Genomic DNA, 21,023 nt, shown 5'->3' on the forward strand with positions numbered 1-21,023 from the left:
AACAAATTACGCGGAACTAAAGTTCTCCTCTTCCTCAGGTTATCTTTTGATTGAATGTGCGTTACTTTCCAGAGAACCCGGAATTCGAGCATTTGCTTTAAGAGAGCGAAGTTTTGACCGTGCTGTCTTAAGCTGATGTGCTAGATGTTACGGCGCATTGCTGAGACAGCATGCAAGAGAAACAAGACTTCCCTTTTTCGTGCAATACTTCAAACTAGTCTTCCTTTCCCTCCTGAGGGGTTAGTTTGAAAGGTTATAAGAAATGACGTTTCTGGCTGGATGGCTTCAACGGCAATCTCCTGTCTTTACGGCGCAATACCCGATAGGGGACCCTCCTTCAGGAGGGCAAAATAAAAAAAAAATGTGATTTGATTTTAGAAGCAACAAAAATGTTGTACCGGTCTTCAGCCGCCATATTTCATTCATTTATTTTGAAAGCTCATTTATTTTATGCAAGAAGGGTTAAGACAGAGGTAAAATGTATGATAAAGCTCGCATAAGTGGAAGCAACCGCTACTGCCTGGGAAATGGGCATGGTACCTTACGTGTTATTTTGGTTCTGAACCCGCAGAGGAGTATTTATTAATTCGAAGAGCTCTAGTATCGGAGCTTTCCATGAGAAAACAATAAGCTGTAGTGCGCTTACCATCAATCATTGCATTGATGGATACGTGTAGACTGAACTGTAGATGGCAGCGATGTGCAGAAAGACTCAAATTCTGTGCCTCAAACATTTCGCGCGCAGTTATTTAAAGGGTTAAAAAAATTGCGGCGGTCGAATCTGCAACAAAATGAAAAAGGACAGGACAATTAATCCATACTTGCTTTTCTTTCTCTTTGCTCTCATTATGCAAGCATTAAGGCGAATACCGCCAGACAGTACCTGCGGTTTTGATTTCTTTACAGAAAAATTTTCAAGTAGAAGACAATCATCGCAACCTGTTACTTTTTACCTTTGCTCTCGCTATACAAGCATTAATGCGAACACGTGCGCCTAATGCCTGCGGCTGAAGCTCGCGGAACCCGTTTAAATTAATTTTCTTGCTAATTAATCATAATGCCGAACAATAAAAACAGCGAGCCTTGTTTTTTCTGGGCAAAAGTTCCTTCAGGCAGGTGGCGTGGACGCGGTACAACGCACGCATTACCGAACGCTCGCAGAGCGAACCAGCTGTATGGAGAACATGTTCGAAATCAAAATAACTAAAAGAAAGACAAAGAAAATAATACACACCGAACGCTCTTACATTCCCTTCTTGAGTTATTCTTCACACAAGCATAAGAGGTGGACTGAACGCAACTCGCTCAGTTTTTCCTCCTTGGTGAAAGGTCAGGTTGTTTCTAAACGCTCTCTTTGTTTGACGCGACGCGCTCGCCATGACCTGTTTTTATAAGCAGTGCTTAGACTCCGTCACTTTTTACTACGCAGCAGTAACCAAGAAGGAATGGACTGCCCGCTCAACACACACAAATAAATCTGGCGGGTTCCGCGCATTGTCCACCAATACCAATGGCAGAGAACGCAGGCGTTTGCTTACATGCCTGAGGATTACAGTACACGCTCACGTAACCTCGAGGGGCGCCGAGCATTACCGTACAACCTCACGAAACCGTGCGGGAGTGCTTCTGCTGAAAGGTGTTGCTCTTCGCAGAACCTTCCGTCCGGCTACCGGTACACGTTGTACGACATAGGCCTGGTAGTGGAAAAGCTGATGGGCGGTGCCTATCGGTCAGCCTATTGCCGGCGCAAGTTCCGGAACCTCTACTCGACCGTCATGCGCCGCATGTCCACGGTGCGTATCCCAGAATCTATAGTGTGTTATCGGTGCATGCCTGCTCAAGAAGATGAAAGCTAAATGTTCTTTTTAACTCAAAGAGGCCACATTTCACTTCCACTCCTTTTATGTTTCCTTTTATTTGCTTGCCGTTTTGGGCACCGAAAATCCTTACGCTTCTGAAGCAATCAGGGCATTTGTGGACGTTTACTTATGAGAAGGTGTCCCTGTAGACCTTTATAGAGCTCCTCGGAGACAAAAATAAAGGACAGTTAGGAGAGGAGTAATTGGAAGGGAGGCTTCGGTTGAACTCGACTTGCAGGTGGTTAATAATTGCGTACTAACAATTATCCAGTCCAGAACGGAAACATGAGGCTGACCAATGCCGGCTATTCCTTAGTAATCTATGCGTTTGGGCGGCACGCAGGCCCCTACGCTTCACACGGCGTTGAATACGGAGGCCTCCTTGGCTCTTCTGGGCTCCGAGTCGACGTTCTCGCACCCGTTCAACGAGCTGCTCATCTGGGCGGTGCTGATGAAGCGCCAGCGCATGGCCATCTTCATGTGGCAGAACGGCGAAGAGGCCATCGTCAAGGCTCTCGTGGCCAGCCGCCTCTACTGGGCCATGGCGCACGAAGCCGCGCAGGACGACCTGGAAGCGGACGCGTCTGATGAGCTCAGGCAGAATGCCCGGTAAGCTGAGGATGTTGGGTTAGCTTGTAATAAACTTCCGTGGAGCGATATATGCTCTGGAAAAGACATACTTTACACTGGCGGAACAAGAATGAGGGAACAAATAGGCAAAACAGCAGGGATTAGGCGTAAGCACATTATGGACCATATGAAGTCTACTGTGTGTTTCGAACTCCTGAAAAGAGAATGACGGGAATGTACTATTGTATCATTGTGAACTTTGGAAAAATTTCAGATAGACCTGTCAGAGGTAATTTTGTCTCTTTCCTCCAAAATTCTTTTATGAACCGCTGTCGCCTTACATGCGCTTTTTTTATTTTCCGAAAACTTCATATTCTGTTGTTGACAGCTTAAGAGGCTCTCTTGGTCATTCGGAGTTAAACTGGGTCGCTGTTCTACACAAACGCCGGACTGCTCAGGTAAGAAATAAGTCCCCATCTTCGGAAAGTTAATGTAGGAACATAATTAGCCGTCTTTAAGTGTCGCGATAAGACTGCTCAGGTAATAAATAAGTCCCAATCTTCAAATATTTATTCTAGGAACATAACTACACGTCATTAAGTGTCACGATAGGCTGCCATACATGTTTCGGCGGACGAAAGGGCACTTGTGCGCGAAGCCCCACGGTGTTGTGCGTACACTGAACAAGACGTGTCGGCGGCTCATGCAGGGAGTTCGAGAAGCTCGCTCTGGACCTTCTCGATTACTGTTACCGCCAGGACGAGAACACGACGCTGCAGATGCTAACGCACGAGCTGCAGAACTGGAGCAAGCAGACCTGCCTGGGCCTCGCCGTGGCCGCCAACCACAGCGGATTCCTGGCTCACACCGCCAACCAGATGCTGCTTGCCGAGCTGTGGATGGGCGCACTCCGGACGCGCAAGAACGTTAGCCTCAAGGTGCGCGTTAGCAACAGCAGTAGTGGAAAAATGATTGATATTGTTACTGATATGACGGACAACAGACGTGGACGACGAAAGAAGAGCGTTTATTGAAAAGCGCGCAGCAATATTTAGGCTCGAGCGTCGTGAGAGCGCCGCACGGAAGCATGGTGCACACGAACGCCATGACGTCACAACCAGCGTCGCGCTACCACAATTGCATAAGTCAGTAAATGCTACAGCTGAGGGAGGAATGTAATCAAAGCCTGAAAGTACTGAAAACATGTTTTGCGAGTACTTAACTGCAACTGCAAATCAGCTAACGCGGCGTTGCTATAACCGATAGAGGTAATGTGTCCTTTGGAAATGAATTACCTTGAATTGAAAATAAACAGTTCTAATTACATGAAGAAGTAAAAAGTAATACAGACACCTGTGTGCTCTAGGGAACCCGCGCTAATGATTGTGGCTTTTGTTTTCGCTCAACGCGCGGCGGTTTATTTTTAAAAAATATTTAGTACCCGTGAACTGGGACTCTATGCGTATGTATTTCTGTTAGGTCGAACCCTTTAATTTGATTTATTCTTATAGCCTAATTAAGGAACGTTAATACCCTTACTCCCTTCGCTGTTTCGTTGTAATTTGCCGCTGGACTGCCCACATAGAGTCTCTTGAGCTTTCGTGGAGCATTAATCATAAAAAAATTTTGGCCGTGATTTGCTGAGCTTTTGAAGCCCATGTGCCCGCCCTGACCCCTACAGGTGATCCTGGGGCTCCTGTTTCCACCCACTATTCTCTGGCTGGAGTTCAAGTCGAAGGAGGAGCTGCAGCTGATGCCGCAAACCGAAGAGGAGCATTACCTGGACCTGCAGGACGACGAAGAAGACTCGAACCCGGACGTGGACGACCCGCCGGGCGGGGTGCTCAACCCGCCAGGCGTCATCAACCTCGATCCCGACACGCTCGGGGGTCCGCTGTCCCGCAAGTGCTCGTCAGTCTTTAACCGCCTCGAGAACGGCAGCCTCTTCCCGGCGGACACCGAGGCCGCGTACCTCAAGATCCGCACCCGCAAGCGGCCCCTCAAGCTCGGCCGAAAGATATACGAGTTCTACGCGGCGCCCGTCACGAAATTCTGGAGCCACGCAGTGAGTGTTAATCCTGCAGTGCGGAATTCGCGTGATGTCCGGCGCTGTGCCTTCTCATTTGCTCTCAGAACAGTTATGCGAGATGCTACCCGGTACGCGTTGCTTGATCTTTGCAGCATTGAAGCTTGTTCATGGGCTGCATGTGCCACAGCGCTTCGGTGAAGCACCAAGGATAAGAGTTCATTTTAAGTAGCTACCATTTATAATGCGATGGTATTAGAAGCCTCATGGGACCAAAATGCGTCGTCAGTAACAAAATTGTCCCATTCGCCGGTGGAAGTGCTACGTTATCGGACCAAAGCATTCCTATTGGCCAGAAGGAGGTGACGTCACCAGACCGGAAATGACGTCACTTCCGTTAAAGGCATCAACAGATGCTAATGCTGTCGCATTGCCAACATGCAAAGGAATTAGGTGTCTCGGTGAATTTTTTCTTGCGGTGGTCAAATCCAGCGGAAAGAGCCTGAATTTTAGGGCACACTGAGGTTCGTAAAGGAGCCTCAGCAAGATGATAACATGCGGCGCGTAGCGCGGCATGTGTGATGAATCGTCCTGATAGTATCCAGAGGCGCCGATGGGTAATACCAATCTGCACGGCAGAGCCAGGACGAAGGACATAAAGTGAGCATGCTTTCATTGTAGTTTTCTTTGCTGGTTCTTTTCTTTCACAAAAGATATCAAGATTCTGGGTATTAGAGTCATTAAATCGAAACGACATGAAGTATACTCACGATAAGTTAAACAAACTGAAACCAAAAATTGTTTTTGTTGACTCTTTCAGATTGCTTATGGAATATTTCTTTGCTTCTTCACGTACGTCGTACTCGTCAAAATGCGCCCCGAGCCAACCTGGCAGGAAGTCTACGTCATCGCTTACATTGTCACCTTAGCCGTGGAGAAAGTCCGCGAGGTATGGAACTTCCAAAACCACCATTACAAGCTGCAATACTTTCTTTTATTGCGTAAGCATTGTATGGCTATGTTTGCGGAGCTTATCCGCACGATTATCTCCGAATGAATGGGCTTCTGCGGAAAAGAATGGCACCATCGGATAGAGCATCGAAAAATCTCGTACGGGAAATCGGGGGGTTGAGGTGGGTTAATTAGTTAACTTATTAGGGCCAAAAATGCCCAAAAAGTGGGCGGTTTCGTGTCATCACGAGCTTTTCCGCACGATTACGTCCAAATGAATGGGTTTATGTGAAATAGCATGGCACCACCGCATATCAAAAAATTTCGTACAGGAAATCAGGGGGGTTGAGGTGATTAAATAGTTACTCAAAATAGAGCCACAGATGTCTAAAAAGTGGGCGGGGCCGGAGCAAAAGTGGCGCCAAATTTTAAAACGCCAGAAATGCGGCACCATGTGACCAGAAGTGTGGGTGGAGCCAACGCGCGGCGCTAAATTTGAAAACGAAGCATGACGCGAAGTTTGAAAGCTCATGCTAGCGCATTTCTCCAATGCGGCTGTCGCAGTGATCTCCAACGTTATTTATTAAAGGCACGCTTTTTTTAAAATTGATTTCGTCTACTTCAATGATGCTGAATATTCGGTGGATGGGTTTCAGCTTTCTTGCCACTGAAAAAAAAAAAGTTTATTTTCTTTATTTACTTTGCCCTTTAATGCAAGCTTTCTAGTTCTGTTGAAATAAGGAACTTTTGGCTGGTTCCGCCAGGCGATGATGTCCGAGCCGGAGAACTTCACCCAGAAGATCCTCGTGTGGGCCGAGAAGAAGTGGAACCCGTGCGACGTGGTCGTCATCGGCGTCTTCCTCGTGGGGATGTTCATGCGCTTCAGCGCGTCCACGCACGCCGAAGGCCGCCTCCTGTACTGCCTCACGGTCATGTACTGGTACATACGGCTGCTAGACATTCTCAGCGTTAACAAGTACCTCGGCCCTTACGTCACCATGATCGGAAAAATGGTACGACGGCTTGTCTTTATTAATTCGCATGCTGTCTGCGGGGGTGCAAAGGGGCAGGACCGTAGATACTTAGTAAAATTTGTCTGTTGAAAGAGGGAGGCGATATACAAGTTAATACTTAGTGTCATATTCTTTAGTACTGTTTATTCCCACTTGGTCACGGTGGATATCAATGAGGCGCTTACATGCGATGATGGTTGTTGGTGATTACCCATATCTTTTTACGAATTTATAGTTTTTTTATTATTTGAGGGATTTATGCCGGTATCTTGTAATGATCTGAGGAGTTTTTACTGAATGAATCATAGATTGTATTCTCGGAGAAGTCGGAGAAGCGTTTCTCCGGTTCTCAATACGTTTCTAAGCGTGAGTAAGAGCTCTGCCTTTTCAATTTTTTTTTTAATTAGAGGGAGAACGGTGAGCGGCTACACGGAAGACGAGTGCACGTGTGCTGTATTTCATGTAGTCCGAGTTTGCTAAGTGATGTTCGAGGGTAATACAACTGGCACAGTATAATTTTCTAGTAGAATGCCCCATGACCTTTGATGATATAAATATTCCTGAAATAATATTTCATTCCGAGAACTGTCCGGGTGTAGTTACACAACCTTCATGAATATCTCTTTTGTACTTTTTGTTGTATTACTTGTGTCCCTAAGAACCGCAACGTGAAAACGTAGTGCAGGTTGGCGTGCGGAGACAGTCTGCAGGGCTGAATAGAATATGAGAAATGCTACACGACTTTGCATTCGCGGGCGGTAAAACACAGGCTGAAAGAAGGAAAATAGCTATCATTTATGTTAAAATAGCGGAGTCTTGTTCAACATTACTATTAAAAGTTCATATAAGGCATACAACACCTCGCCTATTGTACAAACTCTCCCTTTGTTCATGCCATGGTCACTGTTGTTTTAGTTCAATTCTGGAAATACTGGTGTATTCGCTGCTTTTATGAGAAAAAAAGTTCCCTCGGTGACTCAGCTGACAGCGAGTGTGACGCGCTGCCGCAGGTGATCAACATGATGTACTTCGTGGTTTTACTGCTGGTCATCTTGATGAGCTACGGAGTGGCGAGACAATCCATCCTGCATCCACAGGAGACCGCATCTTGGGGCCTCATCAAGAACATCTTCTTCATGCCTTATTGGATGATTTACGGCGAGGTGTTCGCCGACAGCATAGACCGTACGTCCCTGACGATGGAGGCGGAAAATGCATGCGGCATGAGTGTCGGAGCAGGAAGCTTTGTAACTACGCACGATAAGAAACTAAACGGCAGAGATGTGAGAAGAAGCGGTATTATGTAGTGGTATTGTGGAACGGTAAAAAAAAACCCGAAATATTATGATTCTCTTCGTCATAGACCAGGGCACCAACAATTATCCCTATTTAAGTCCAATGACTGTCGGCACGTTATTTCTTTAGACACTTTACAGACTGTCCATAGAGTTTTGTCTTTAAAGTCTATAGTCATTCTACAGACAAATCCCATAGAATAGAGTCTATAGGCATTGCGAACCTTATAGGCAGACAAGAAAATCTATAATTTATGACCATACACATTTAGTAGACTTTTGTCTATACAGAGCTAGTATGAATAGACAACAGGAAATATCTATAAGAACGCAATAAACTCTATAAAAAGTCTATAAACAGTCCATGGACAACTTTTATCAGGGGAGTGAGGCATATTCTGTTTTAACTGCGCACACTCGATACTTTACTTTCTCGCCCCGCTATTCAAGGACAGCATGTCAGAAAATTTCCGAAGAACCCGACGCAGTAGTGTACCAAAATTTCGGTGGCAGCTTTGTGTCAAAATAAAAAAAGGGAACTACCTTTCGCGTGACGTTGGTATATAGCGAAAATAAGGAAAAAAATATAAATATTTTAAATCGCGACCGAAGGAAACTGAAATTTCAGCGACGAAAACATAATTGGTAAATGCGTTTGTATAAATCGGAGAAAAATTGTGCATAGTAGACGATGTCAAAACAAGCCAGCCAGCTGCAAATAGCTACTTTCAATTTACTGACATGCGCCTTAATGTTAGCGTGGCAGCCTCGTAAAGTGTACAACGGGCAATCAGTTTACAGAAGCCTTTCACTGGTATTCGGCAGCTGATTTTCTATTGTGAGTTTCCAGCTAGTTGTTTGAAGTCACTGTCGTGCAAAAATTCGCTTACTAATATGAAAGATGGTTTTTTTTGGCGCATGTCCGGTCCAGCTGTCTGCAAGAACGATGGGGAACCAGGAGAGTACACCTGTCAGCCAGGCAGCTGGATAAACCCGGCAATAATGGCCGTCTACTTGCTGGTCGCCAATATACTACTAGTCAACCTGCTCATCGCCGTGTTCAAGTAAGGAGCGCCATTCTTTAAAGCAATGTACCATGAGCGCTGCAGCTCTGATCAAGTTATATTTTCTACAAGGTTACTTGCTGCCAAACCTCTGCATGGCGTCATTGCTTTTCCTTTTTCTGTCGTTACGGATCCCTGAGCCCAGATCACACCACTCTCTAGTTCTAGTCGGTGGTCACGGAGTACTTTTCATCATTAGCGGCACGAGCTTAAATTGACTGGTCAGAAAAACGTGTTGCGTTCTTGACTCCAATTTCTCAGCAATAAATGCGTCTTTCGTTGCCGATGAAACGTCACCAGTGACACTAAAAGCCATAGCAGTTGATTTTACTTAGTACACATTGAATAACTATGTCCTTAGTGTATATGATCCGCTCTTATATGCTCACGCAGCAACATCTTCATCGAGGTGAACGCCATTTCTCAGCACGTGTGGAAGTCTCAGCGATTCACGGTGGTGATGGAGTACGAGCAGAAGCCGCTGCTGCCTCCTCCGCTGATCGTGCTGTCGCACGTGCACCTGGCCGTCAAGTGCGGTGTGCGCTGGTGGAAGGGCAAGAGCCGCACCTTCGACCACGGCCTCAAGCTCTTCCTGGACGAACCGGACATCGAACGCATTCACGACTTCGAGCAAGAGTGCGTCGAGGGCTACTTCCGCGAGCAGGAAGTGCGGCAGCAGATGACCACTGAGAATCGCGTGTTCACCACCACAGAAAGGTGAACACCCACCGCCGCGAGCGCCGGCCTTTCTCTTTCCGTCGTTCGGTCCTTGCATCTTTCCATGCCTCTTCCTAATGTCTAAATTAGAAATGAATCTCTTTCCTCAAATTTTACTGCATATGCAGTGCTACTATGCGTAAGGTGTAAATCGATGGCCGAAACCTCGCAGGGCCACATCTGGGAAGGAGAAGCGGGGCCGGGGGATATGGCGTAAGGCGAAGAGTGAAAGAGGAGGGTATGGCATTGAGAGTGAGGGGCGAGGACAATAATGGGGAAGAGCGGCGATTTAAACATGTCCGTGCGTAACCGGGAGCTTCCATCGGTATTGCATTTTGCAACGAGCAAGCGATCAAAGCAATGAAACACGTCAGTTACCGTTTCTTCGGTCATAAGGGCATAGGCCATGAATCCAAATCGTCCGCCAGAAAAACGGCGTCAGTCAAAAAATGTGAAAATAAATAAAGAAAGATCCATTGGGTGTATTCTTTTCCGCAGATTGACTGCCGATTGTACTTTATCTTCTCTGAAAGATTTCACACGAATTAATTTGTTCTCGCAGGGTGGACGCCATGTCTCAAAGAGTGGAGGACATCCACCAGTGGGAGATGAAGGCCAACGCCACCATCCAGGGTTTGGACATCCGACTGACGCAGCTGGAGAACCTCTCTGAGCAGATCTCCGCCTCTGTGCAACGGCTGCTCGAGGCGCAAGAGCTGGACGAAGAGAGCCCCAGTCCGTCGGTCGAGAGCGACCACACGGCGAGCCCAGCCGACTACAGCCCCAGGACGCCGTCACCGCCGCCATCGCTGCCTCCCCAGCCTTCGGTGTCGGTGGAGCAGACCTCCGAGGCCAGAAGGACAGAAGAGCCGCCTCCGCCAGTGTCTCCCAAGCGGCCTGTAATGGTGGCCCTGTCAGCGCCGGATGGCGCGACGGTGGCGCCGCCAGATCTTCTAGTGCGCCAAGGTTCGGGCCGACGGCGTCCCGGTTCCATCCGAAGGCGGACGGCGCACCAGCGACTCAGCCGTCAGCTTACGGTGGCCACCAACGAAGTGCTCGACCTGGCTTCTCAGAAACGCAAGAACCTCCAGCGCTGGCAGAGTGTTTGCCAGCCCGAAATCGGCGGCGGCACAGCCGAACCTCAGCTGCACCAGACTGCAGCGAGGCAAGGTCGCCTGGAACGGGGCATGTCCTGCGTGAGCCGCTGGACTGAACCGCGACCAGCGACTACGTCACGGGCGCCCTTCCTGTCAGCGCTGCGGGGCGAATACACGAGCATCACGGACGAACTGGAGAGCACGGCGTGCCTTCTGCCACCGCCCGAGAGTCCCACCTCGCCGGCACCGACGCCCATGGTGGCGGCCATAGCGGCTGAGACCGAGATCCTGAGGGACGCCGAAGCGGCTGACTACCAGATGATGGGTGGCATCATTCAGCGGCGACTACAGGGGGAGGAGGCCGCTTCACTCGAGGAACTGAGCGACTTCGCCGAAGAGTCGGACGTTGAGGAGATTGTGGGTACTGGCTCGAGGCGTCTCATGATCCGTGTCACGCCGGCACGAGACGACGACAGTCCTCGAAGGAGAGCCAGCTTACCCAGCAACGAGACGCCTTGCTGAGACATAGTAGTGATGACGGAGTTTTGCTGTGGCACATGCGCCTACACATCCGTGCTTCCTTGGATGAGAGTGCGGGCTTTTTTTTTTAAGAGCGTCCCCGGAAGACTGGGCTTGTGACCAAAAGGATATTTTGCAAGGTACCTGGCGTGATTGGTGCATCTGCGATGTGGCCCAGTGCTATTCTCGATGAGATATAACGCAAGGTCGCACGAGCGCGCGTAAAAACACATGGCTGGAAGCAGGTATTTTCCTATATTTGCGCATGTCTCTTGGTGATTACAAGTGTAATGTGGTGGCTCGTTGCAAGCCTTTATCCGGGCTCCCTTTGATAGTAATGTAAAGAGACGTAAAACGAAGCTCCAATAGCTCCCCTAATAATCATAAAAACTGGCGCCGCTGTAAATACAGAACCAAGTGAGGCGCTATCCAGTAATCCACTCACTGCACTTTACAGTGTTGATGCAATAATTTTCTTTTCTTTTCTTTTAAGCGTTAAGCACAGACACCTTTTAAGTGGTCAACTGCATATGAGCGACCTTGAAGGACTGCTTGACGTGCAGTAAGCGATGCCCTTCATACCACATCAGTACAGAGAACTGAACGTAATTACCTTTTCGTGATGGCTTCTCGGTACAAGTAGTTGTTAGTGTTTAAGTGTAAGTGCGGTCCACGCATGCTTAGCCCTGATTTGAGGTTTTGTCGGAGCTGTTTTCAGTAGAGCACAATAACTTCTTCGTCTTCGTCCGTCTTCGTATTAAGGAGACCGTCTTCATTCTGGCGTACCTTCATGGTCTTCCGCTCTGCAAGGCAGCTAGGCGCGCGGATATCCCGGCCATAATGGCTCCTAACGCATGCCGCGTTTTATGTGGACGTGGCGGAATACAGAACAGTATTGATCTCACAGTTAACAGCTATGGCTGCAGTAGGGTCCCCACTATTATTTCTTCGCAAACTTAGCATTCGTTTAAACATTTGCATTTCGTTTAAAACAAGCTAATCTGCCAGGAATGATGCTTTACGAAGTAGGTACTGCTGCCTTACTTTTACATTTGGGGAGAATGTTCTTTTGGACCCATGCAAAAATTTTAAAGCCAGACATTTCATTACTATTACTTGTATAGCGTGACAGTGTAGCTCATAAGTCAACAACATGTCTAGTTTTTATCTTCCTTGTAAATTCCGGCTCGTACCTTGATCATTATTCAAGTGGACGTTGGAAACGTTGTTGGCTTTAATGTTGATTTTTATATCCTGTCAAGTAGGTTTTGCTTTTATATTTAGAGCTAGGCATTAGAAACTGGCGGGGTTGAGAAAATAGTAACAATATTATTAGTATTAGCTGAGTAACGCACTTACATTGCTTAATACATTTGCACACATCTACTTTGAAGGTACCTTATCAAATTCCCACCTTAGCTTCAGTGTCATACCACGTTAAGATTCCTAATCAAACGAGTTGGGGTCACTCCCCAAACAGCACAGCTAATGGGCCAAACATTGGAAATACAGGGTCTGTCCTGAAAGTAATGGGACAAGTCGTGGTGTGGCGCGTGCATGCGCTGGATTGGGAAACCGCTTTTGGGGGAAGATGGGGAACCTTCAGCTTCACAATGCAAAGACCTCAGTTGGCTTCGAGCAGGTCAAGTGAGTGGACGTGTTCAAACGCGTACCCCTCTTTCGTCGCTGCGTTGAGGAAAACATGGAGCGAACGATGGAACAGCGCGACGCGGTGAAGCTTTGCAATAAACTGAGTAAATCACCGACCGGGACATTTGACAGGATGTGGTAATCATGCAGTGTTCAGATCGCAAGGGTTCCAATGACACAAAGCATTTACAAATGGCAGTGAAGACGTTTAGGACCACACAGTCAACGTTACCAACCGTAAGCGTCATTGACGGGCGCCCGAACCCTTGCTCGTCGTGAACGTCGTCATGACCGTTTGTAAATGCTTTCTGCCATTAGAGCACGCGACCTGGGATCGCATCGTTCCCGCATGCTGTGTTGATCACGTTGATTGACTCGGTAGGTGCCTTACTCAGTTTATTGCAAAGCTTCACCGCGCAGCGCTGTTCCAATGTTCGCTCCATGGTTCCCTCTACGCAGCGACGAAACATGGGTACATGCTCGAAGACGTCCACTCGCTTCGCCTGCTCGCAGCAAACTAAGCTCGTCGCATCGTGAAGCTTAAGGTTCCCCTTCCTTCCCCCAAAAGCTGTTTCCCAATCTAGTGCATGCACGCGTCACGCCGCGACTTTTCTCATTACTTTCTGGACAGACCCTGTATATTGGAAAATGTCAGTCCTATAAAGGACCAGAGTGAAACCATTCATTTCCAATACTGGGTCGATTACCTAGGCTGCTTGGGTCCATTTTCACTGCTTCTCTTGCTAAAATGAGATTTTTCTAAGCTGCATCAAAGTATTAAAGCTAAGTTGGGCTGCGAAATACCTATATATAGACTACATATTTTCTCTTTCTCTTTTTTTGTGCGAAAAGAAGCGAATGGTCTTTGCCAGAAGTGCGTAGTTTCCCTCTCGCGCGCTTCGCCAGTACGGCCTTGCAGCCGCCAGAGAGCGCTGCTGTCTCTGGTTTTGACGTCTTGCTGAAGAAAAAGGGTGGCGAAAAGAAACTTCCCTTCCTCTACATGGCTTTGCCTACGCACGCCTAAATTTAAATACAGGACAAGGTTTATTCTCACTCCACCGTGCTGCCGTTCAGTTGATCCGGCGGGACGTCGTGCTCCCGATGTGCGTATTTTCGTCAAAAGACTTGTATGGTGCGTGCTTCCAACGGTGCTATGCACTAGAGTGCTTGTATTTAACCGGAAGAATAGCAAGTGCAGCCGTAGTTCTTAGAGCCGCGACGTTAGGTTAAATTAGTGCAGAGAGCTTTTATCCCCGTCGTCTTAACACTCCGCAAGTGATGGGCACTGTTTTGTACCATCAGCCATATCAGCGAGGCTGCTTCAGTGCAGACGTTCGAAAACTTTTTAAGCGCGACTTTTGTCGTGATTGTGGCAAACGGTGTCGCTTTTTCTTATACGTTTCCTGTGCTCATGAAATGGACTACGAGCACGTGCAGTCGAACCTGGATATATCGAATTCGGTGGGGATGACGAAATAGTTCGATATATAAAAACTGGGATTAGGAAAGCTTTTGTTCTATCAAGAAGCAAGAAAACATGGCATCCGCGCATGGCGTTCACCTGTCACGGGGTTTCACAGCCCCAGCACCGGCGGCAACTGCCCGACGCTGCGCAGTCGCTCTGTCTCCGCGTGTGAAGAAGCCGACACTTGAGGGGCGCGGCGAACAGTTCGATATACCGAATCTTCCTCTGTACTCGAGTTCGATATACGTGAACAATTATGCTATACTTCTGCACAGAATTTTCAAGGGTATGTGCTGGCTCTTCGCTATAAACAATAATTCGATATATCCGAGTTAGATATTTCCGGGCTCGACTAGTGGAAATACGCTTAAGACATTTTCTTCCCGTCAGTTTTATAAATGCTCGTGTGGCTTTGGTTTATCTTCCTATTTTGTGAAAAGAACAATACCTCTCTAAATAATCAGGATCTTGTGATAACTATCTTTATATCAACAATTGGCCGTGCTTTGGAGTAATGAAAGAAACTTCCCTCGATTTCTGTAACCAGAGGAGTAAACTCACCGCAGCAGTCTGGGATCGAGGCCAGCAGAGTCCTGGGCAGAATCGGCAAGAGGTCAGCAAATTGATGACGAACGCTGTTTATACATATCGCGTTCTGAGGCGGGCGCGTCCTACACGTAATTGATGAATTCACTCTGCGGTAGGTTTTAGATAAAGATGAGGAATAAATGGTCGTGTGAATTGGATCATTCGCACATAGGCTTCCAGAAATAAATTACTGTACATACGTCGCATAAAGGCGAAGAATAGAGATGCAAAGAGACCGTAAACAACATTCGGAGTCATCTACACAAAATACCTCGGTAAACATTTGGCTTTTCTTTCGGCGCCGTAATAAAATTCCAGCGCGCCAACGCAGTCGTTGAAAATTTAAGCTGATAGCCCCGAAAGGAAATATCCGAAGTAAAGAACGAACCACACTCGTTATCTTCGTAAATGACCAGGAACAAAAAGGCCAAATACAATGTTTCCACATCAGCGTCTAGCTGATTCCTCCTCTGCGTCGCTTTTTGCTTTTGTTCTCATATATATATAATATGCCACAAATCTGAAGCAGATGAGATGTCAGCGCGACTATCCTTTATTTAGCGTATCGTTGTCTCCCCAAGGCTAGCACACTGTTGTACAAACGAAGACCACACGACTGCAAGGCTCACCTCGCTCTTCGAGTGTGAAGGAAGTGTGATCTGTACGTAGATATGTAGAACTGTTTCCATTCTGTATTAACTCCTTCGAGTCGTGTAATTTGTGTGTCAGTATCTTATCAAGAGAAACACTTAAGGAGAACAGAAAGCCTGCACACGGGAGCATATGTCACCTTTCCATTTCCTTTTGTCTTGTTTGTACTGTGTCGTAAGCATGCACCAGGGTATTCTGCCTTCCCTCGCAGCCAACTACTTTACCAGCTCAAATGTAAGATGACTGATCGTATACCCTTTTCGAATCGCGCCGTACATTACCGCACACACTTTTCTTCCCATCCTAGTACGCATTGTGACCGAGTTGAAGTTAATTTGTTTGTAAGCTTGAATGATAATTTGTAAAAAGAAAATTTATGAATACTGTTGACTTTAAGATCAGTTAAGATAACTTCGAGTAGCTTTGTGAGGTGGAGATGAGTTGATGCATTCTGCGAAAAGAAAGAAAAAGTGTCAGACGCTGCCTTTGATACATGAGAGAGAGTGGCAAAGAGATAAACTTAATAAATCACCCCCATACGGAAAAGTAGTTGGGGTATGGCTATGAGGTCAATTCTGAGCAAAATATTGTACGAAAACACGCCAGTGCACAGGCTGAAGAGATTTGGAAGATAATTTACCTAAACACTTTATAGACTCTTTTGAGCTACTTTTTATTTATTTTTTTGGTTTGAAACTTCGAACTTATGTTTGAGTAAGATGTCACATATCATGAGATGTGGGTTGTGATCCACAGAAAGAAGATAAGGCAGCGACGTGGTGGCCACTAAGTTACTGGTCACACAGTTGTCCACATTTGGGCATTCTCTTGTGATTGTTATGAATAAACACAGAAGGCGCGTGATGGCTATTACGCGCATGTTATTTTTCGAAAAAAAGCAGTATGCTACTGTCGAAGAACCTACGCAAGCGACTTGGATAGGTTTGCGGAACGGTTGAGAAGGCACAGAAAGATAGTTTTCGTGTCGAATAGGCCCGGTTAGTTGCATTAAGAGCTTTTAGAGCCTAGTCAGTATAGTGCACTTAGTGCTAGCGGTTTAGTAAACGTTGCAGTTAAGGCAGTGCCACGCAACACGACTCACTGTGATCGACTGAGAAAGTATCCTTGCGTTCGCTAAAAAATGTTAAACTAAATGCATTTGAAGGGTTTTGAAGATAACACCCAGATATAAAAGATATTTCGCACCAGAACAATAAAAAAAACATGAAAAAAACGAAATATAAATTAGGTATACAAACAATTTTTTTTAGGCATACAACCGTAGGATATTAGGAACTCAAAACGCAAGCAGTGAAGACAAATCATCTTTCACAACAAGAAGCCAACATTTCTGTGTTAAAACTCGCAGGAGTAGCTTGGAGCATTTGTGCTACCAGTCTCTCATCGTGCACATAAGCTGTTACGTCACTTTTGCTTTTCTTTCACCCGCAGCAGTAATATTTTCTTTTCTACAACTAGGTAAGCAATACCTTCGTTCACGAGAATCCCAAATTGGCGAATAATAACAGAGCTACCAACACATACACAAGCTTTAAACATGCACCTAAAATAGCACTGTCGTATTACTGTCTGAGCACGTGGTGGCAAGCTGGGTATAACTTGAAGCCAGTAAGTTCACCAAATCAAACCAAGGTTACGAGATAAGGAGAGGAACCTTGTAAAATGTTGGTACCTGACTGCAGATTCCTTACATATAGTTTAATTTATAATTTACTTCTTCTCTACTATTATGGCCATTGGGGTGTATTTAGTAAGTGAAAACATTATATATATATATATATATATATATATATATATATATACGGTATGAACGTAGGTTCCGTTGGCTTCCGCAAGGGAAAGGTTGAATAAAGTAAGCACTTCTCAAAGATACATAAGCGTGCAACATACATTACATGCCTAAATACAGAAATAAATTAGAGAGTAACAGAAAACACACTGAGATAGCGTAAGGTACTTTCTTTCGAATGGATCACTGTGTGCCATGTGTATAAGCATGTTTTATGAGTCTGCTTCGCAAAGTTCAGCTTTGGCGCTACTGTATGCGTAAACGTATAGCATAAAAGATAGATAGGCTTTTCATATTTTGTGACTGTGTAAGTTGCGTTTGCTTTAAGGTGATCACCATGGCTTGTTTCGGGATATGACTTGTACATGTACAGAATAAGAGAAAAATCCTGTTATATATATAAATATATATGAATACTTGGACATAGCGATATATTTATATTGAACAAACGTGATGGATGATACACATAATTATGGAAACAAGCATACTGTGATGATGGATTGCGGAGAAAGTATGTTTAGAATAATCATTGTTTTTTCAGAAATAACCGTGTTTCGAGAAGAGCACAGGGATCGGGATGCTGAAAACTTTGAGCGATAGCGTATTGCGGAAAAAAGCGATTAATGGGATCAACGCAGTCGGCGCATGGAAGAGTCTAATCTGGCAGCCCTCGTGCGGTGGTGATTGGAGCGTGGGCGTTATATTTTCATTAAACAAAATCTCCGCGTAGTACCGCTACACTAAACACAAGCGTTGTCGGAGTTAAGTCTTCTGTGCAGCACACGAATGCAACCATTAATTATGCTGCTAGCCGCTGATGTTGTTGTTGCACTTTGGTGCTTGCAGATTGAGTAGGTGAAGCAGGGTGTTCGTTACCTGTTTTTCCGAGAAATCGATTGGCTACAGCAAGAACATGAAGCGACACTCTAACTCACGTAAACGACGTTTGGAAATTAAGACATTGATTTTTGGTTTGCAAACAGTGCAGATCGCACACACGTTCAATAATTCAGGAACAATGCGCAAAACGACTCTGAATCAGAAGACACTCGGGGTCATCCATACCGGCCATGTTTAACCACTGTTGGACGCGTTCGGGACGCGGAAATTGTTGCGAGGACGGAGCGTATTGTACAGAATGACACTTGAATATTTTAACTCTGTCTTTATTTTATCGTATTGGTCAGAGGCTCGTCTGCGGAATAGAATCAGGCAGCCCATTCCAAAGATGTTGACTTGAAACTTATTTACTAGGGCAGTGTCCAATGCTAAACTTATTCGTAAGAACTGAGTCCACCTGCTGAGTTTTTGATTGACTCTCTTGAAGGGGAACATAAATTAATAAAAAATTGTGCAATTTCTTTGGACAGCCTGTCTTTGACGTCCCGGTGGCTAGCAGCGCGTTCTGTCTGCTCACCTACCGTTACCAGAGTGCCCCGAGCGTTTGCCGTATGCCTGCTGGTGATTGTTATCTAGGCTTAATTTGCGATAAGTATTATTTTATTTTCCTTGAAATAAATCAGACATCTCGTAAATGAATTCTGTGAATGACGTCGTGGTGCTTATTAGGTGGTGGAATTTTAGCATGCAGTTAACGGATGCTGCCCAAGTGGAACATTCAGAACCAAAGGGCTCACGGTCGCAGTGCACTCACAAGTGTATTAATGCGATAGAATTACAAGCCTCATTGGGCCAAATGCGTTACTAGTCATAAAATTCCTACATTGGCTGGACGAAAATGACGTCAAGAGATTGAAGCGGTCCTATTGGCTGACGATGATTGACATCACCAGGGCGGAAGTGACGTCGATTCTGCTAAAGGCACCAACTGATGCTGTTGCTATCGCATTGCTAACACATGATGGAAAGTGTCCTAGGGAACATTTACCTGGGTTTGCTTGTTACACTGTCATTACGATGTATCCTATCATCGGTGTCTGGTAACTCATGATGAACCAAGGTTTGAATGATGAATGGAAAATGAACAAGTTTATGGCAGAGCAAGGAAAAAAAAAAGAGATTATAAGTTATGTTGACAAACTACCCGTTTGTTTTGCATACTCATGAGCGGATTTCTCGCGGGTTGTTCATGTTTTCGCTTCCCTCTGGCCTCTTTGTCGTGTTCAGTGAGGTGCAGAACACGTGTGCGTTGCTACGTCTAAGTTTACAATAGTTATAGATCAAGAGAAGTTGCTGCGGGTGGTAACCACTTGTCGGTCTGGCTTGCCTAGGCCTTTGTGATCTATTCTTTACATATATGGAAAGAAAAGAAGGCAATAAATTGTTCTACAAAACTCTCGTCCAAACATGTTTCTTTTGGCTTTGTACACAAATTTTGATGCGCAACAAAGCGCAGACCTCATGTTCTTTCTGCCCTGACATCACCGGCTCACTCCCATTCTACTGGAGAGTCGCTGGTGTGCCATCTTTAAGGCGAAGTCCGCTTCGTTGTTTATGGATGCAAAATAAAAAGCTAACAGTCTTTAACCTGGAGAAGAATTGCTAAATACCCCAGCTGTCATGACTTAGGAGGAGTGGCATGTTTCCTGTTTACCTACGCATGACCTAGATTAGCATGTTATTGCCTCGGCACTGAAGTCGCTATACTATCTTCAATATGTTATGTCCCAAGTTAGATTTCAAGTTATGTTAAGCCAACATGTTTAACTTTCCAGAGGTCACGTACTGAGCTTCAAAGGCGTTTCCGCACTTTTGAAGGAGGGTCTGTTGTTTTTTTCGGCTCCAGCTAGGAGCAAGAGTATTCCAATGGCATATGAAAAGAGTGGACCGGGAGTCTCATTATCATATGAGGAGACATTGTCGAGTCAATGTCAAATCCACAGCTGTGACCGATGAGTCATATTTGAACTGACCGTAAAAAAGTGCCGAATAAATGTAACGGTGAGCACCTAAAGCAACATTACATAACTATTTTTCCTAAACCTTCTATTCCAAGACGGTTTTTCGTTCTCCTGTAGCACTGCATTTGCAGTGCTCCGCCATAGCTTCGCGATGTTTTTTTATTCTATACCACCTTCTGGCAGCTGGGCGTAGTTAAAGAAACTAGGTACAGGAGAACGAATAACCGTGTTGAAATAGAAGGTTTAGGAGAAACAGTTATGTAATGTTGCTTTAGGTGCACACCTTTAAATTTTATTCGCCATGTTTTTAGGGTTAGTTTAAATATGACTCATCGGTCGCAGCTCATTAGACATACTTTCGGGAGGAAAACGTGCCATGGAATATAAGAATAATTTAATTATGGCATTGGGAAGAACTCATGAATAGATTCAAGCAATTATCGGTTCATTGCTACCGACTGAAGTATAACAAGAAAGGAGATACATCTTTAGGTTAATCCGTTAGCGCAGTCAGTACCATCCCGATGTATTTTTTAATTAATACCTTACAGGGGTAACGACCAGCACCGTTCTGCAATATTGAGACGATTGTCATTAGTATACATACATAAAGGGAGAACGAATAAGAAAAAAAAGGCGAGGTTATTGGAGAGAAGGTACCGATTTGCTACCCTAGACTGGTGGAGAGGGAATAAGGTGGAGGAGGAAAAAGAGCTGAGGTAGAAATGAAGAATGTAAAGTAGGGATGCAAGAACTTCCCGTGCGGGAAAATTGTAGCCTGTGTTGCAGGCACAACACCTTCATGAATTGAGCAGTGCATGGCAGGCCTTGAGAGCCGCGAAGTGGAGAAGGGGGGCGGAGACTATTTGCTTTGTATATGAGGTGCT

At 45.7% G+C, this 21,023-nt stretch overlaps 1 protein-coding gene across 1 annotated transcript in view; it reads left to right on the top strand.

Annotated features, from left to right (window-relative positions):
- The window catches only part of Trpm (transient receptor potential cation channel, subfamily M), a 223,019-nt gene extending 210,329 nt beyond the window's left edge, over window positions 1-12,690 (top strand). Inside the window, exons 14-23 of the mRNA XM_089545375.1 lie at window positions 1,653-1,793; window positions 2,203-2,468; window positions 3,139-3,367; window positions 4,111-4,494; window positions 5,276-5,404; window positions 6,171-6,419; window positions 7,430-7,604; window positions 8,646-8,778; window positions 9,172-9,495; window positions 10,058-12,690. Of these exons, the coding sequence (XP_089401501.1) occupies window positions 1,653-1,793; window positions 2,203-2,468; window positions 3,139-3,367; window positions 4,111-4,494; window positions 5,276-5,404; window positions 6,171-6,419; window positions 7,430-7,604; window positions 8,646-8,778; window positions 9,172-9,495; window positions 10,058-11,114 (3,087 nt within the window). The 3' untranslated portion in view covers window positions 11,115-12,690. The remainder of the gene's footprint in view (window positions 1-1,652; window positions 1,794-2,202; window positions 2,469-3,138; window positions 3,368-4,110; window positions 4,495-5,275; window positions 5,405-6,170; window positions 6,420-7,429; window positions 7,605-8,645; window positions 8,779-9,171; window positions 9,496-10,057) is intronic.
- Window positions 12,691-21,023: the final 8,333 nt, after the last annotated feature.

The sequence above is a fragment of the Amblyomma mixtum genome, chromosome 5, assembly GCF_055824585.1.
Source record: "Amblyomma mixtum isolate Tamu chromosome 5, ASM5582458v1, whole genome shotgun sequence".
NCBI lineage: Eukaryota > Metazoa > Arthropoda > Arachnida > Ixodida > Ixodidae > Amblyomma > Amblyomma mixtum.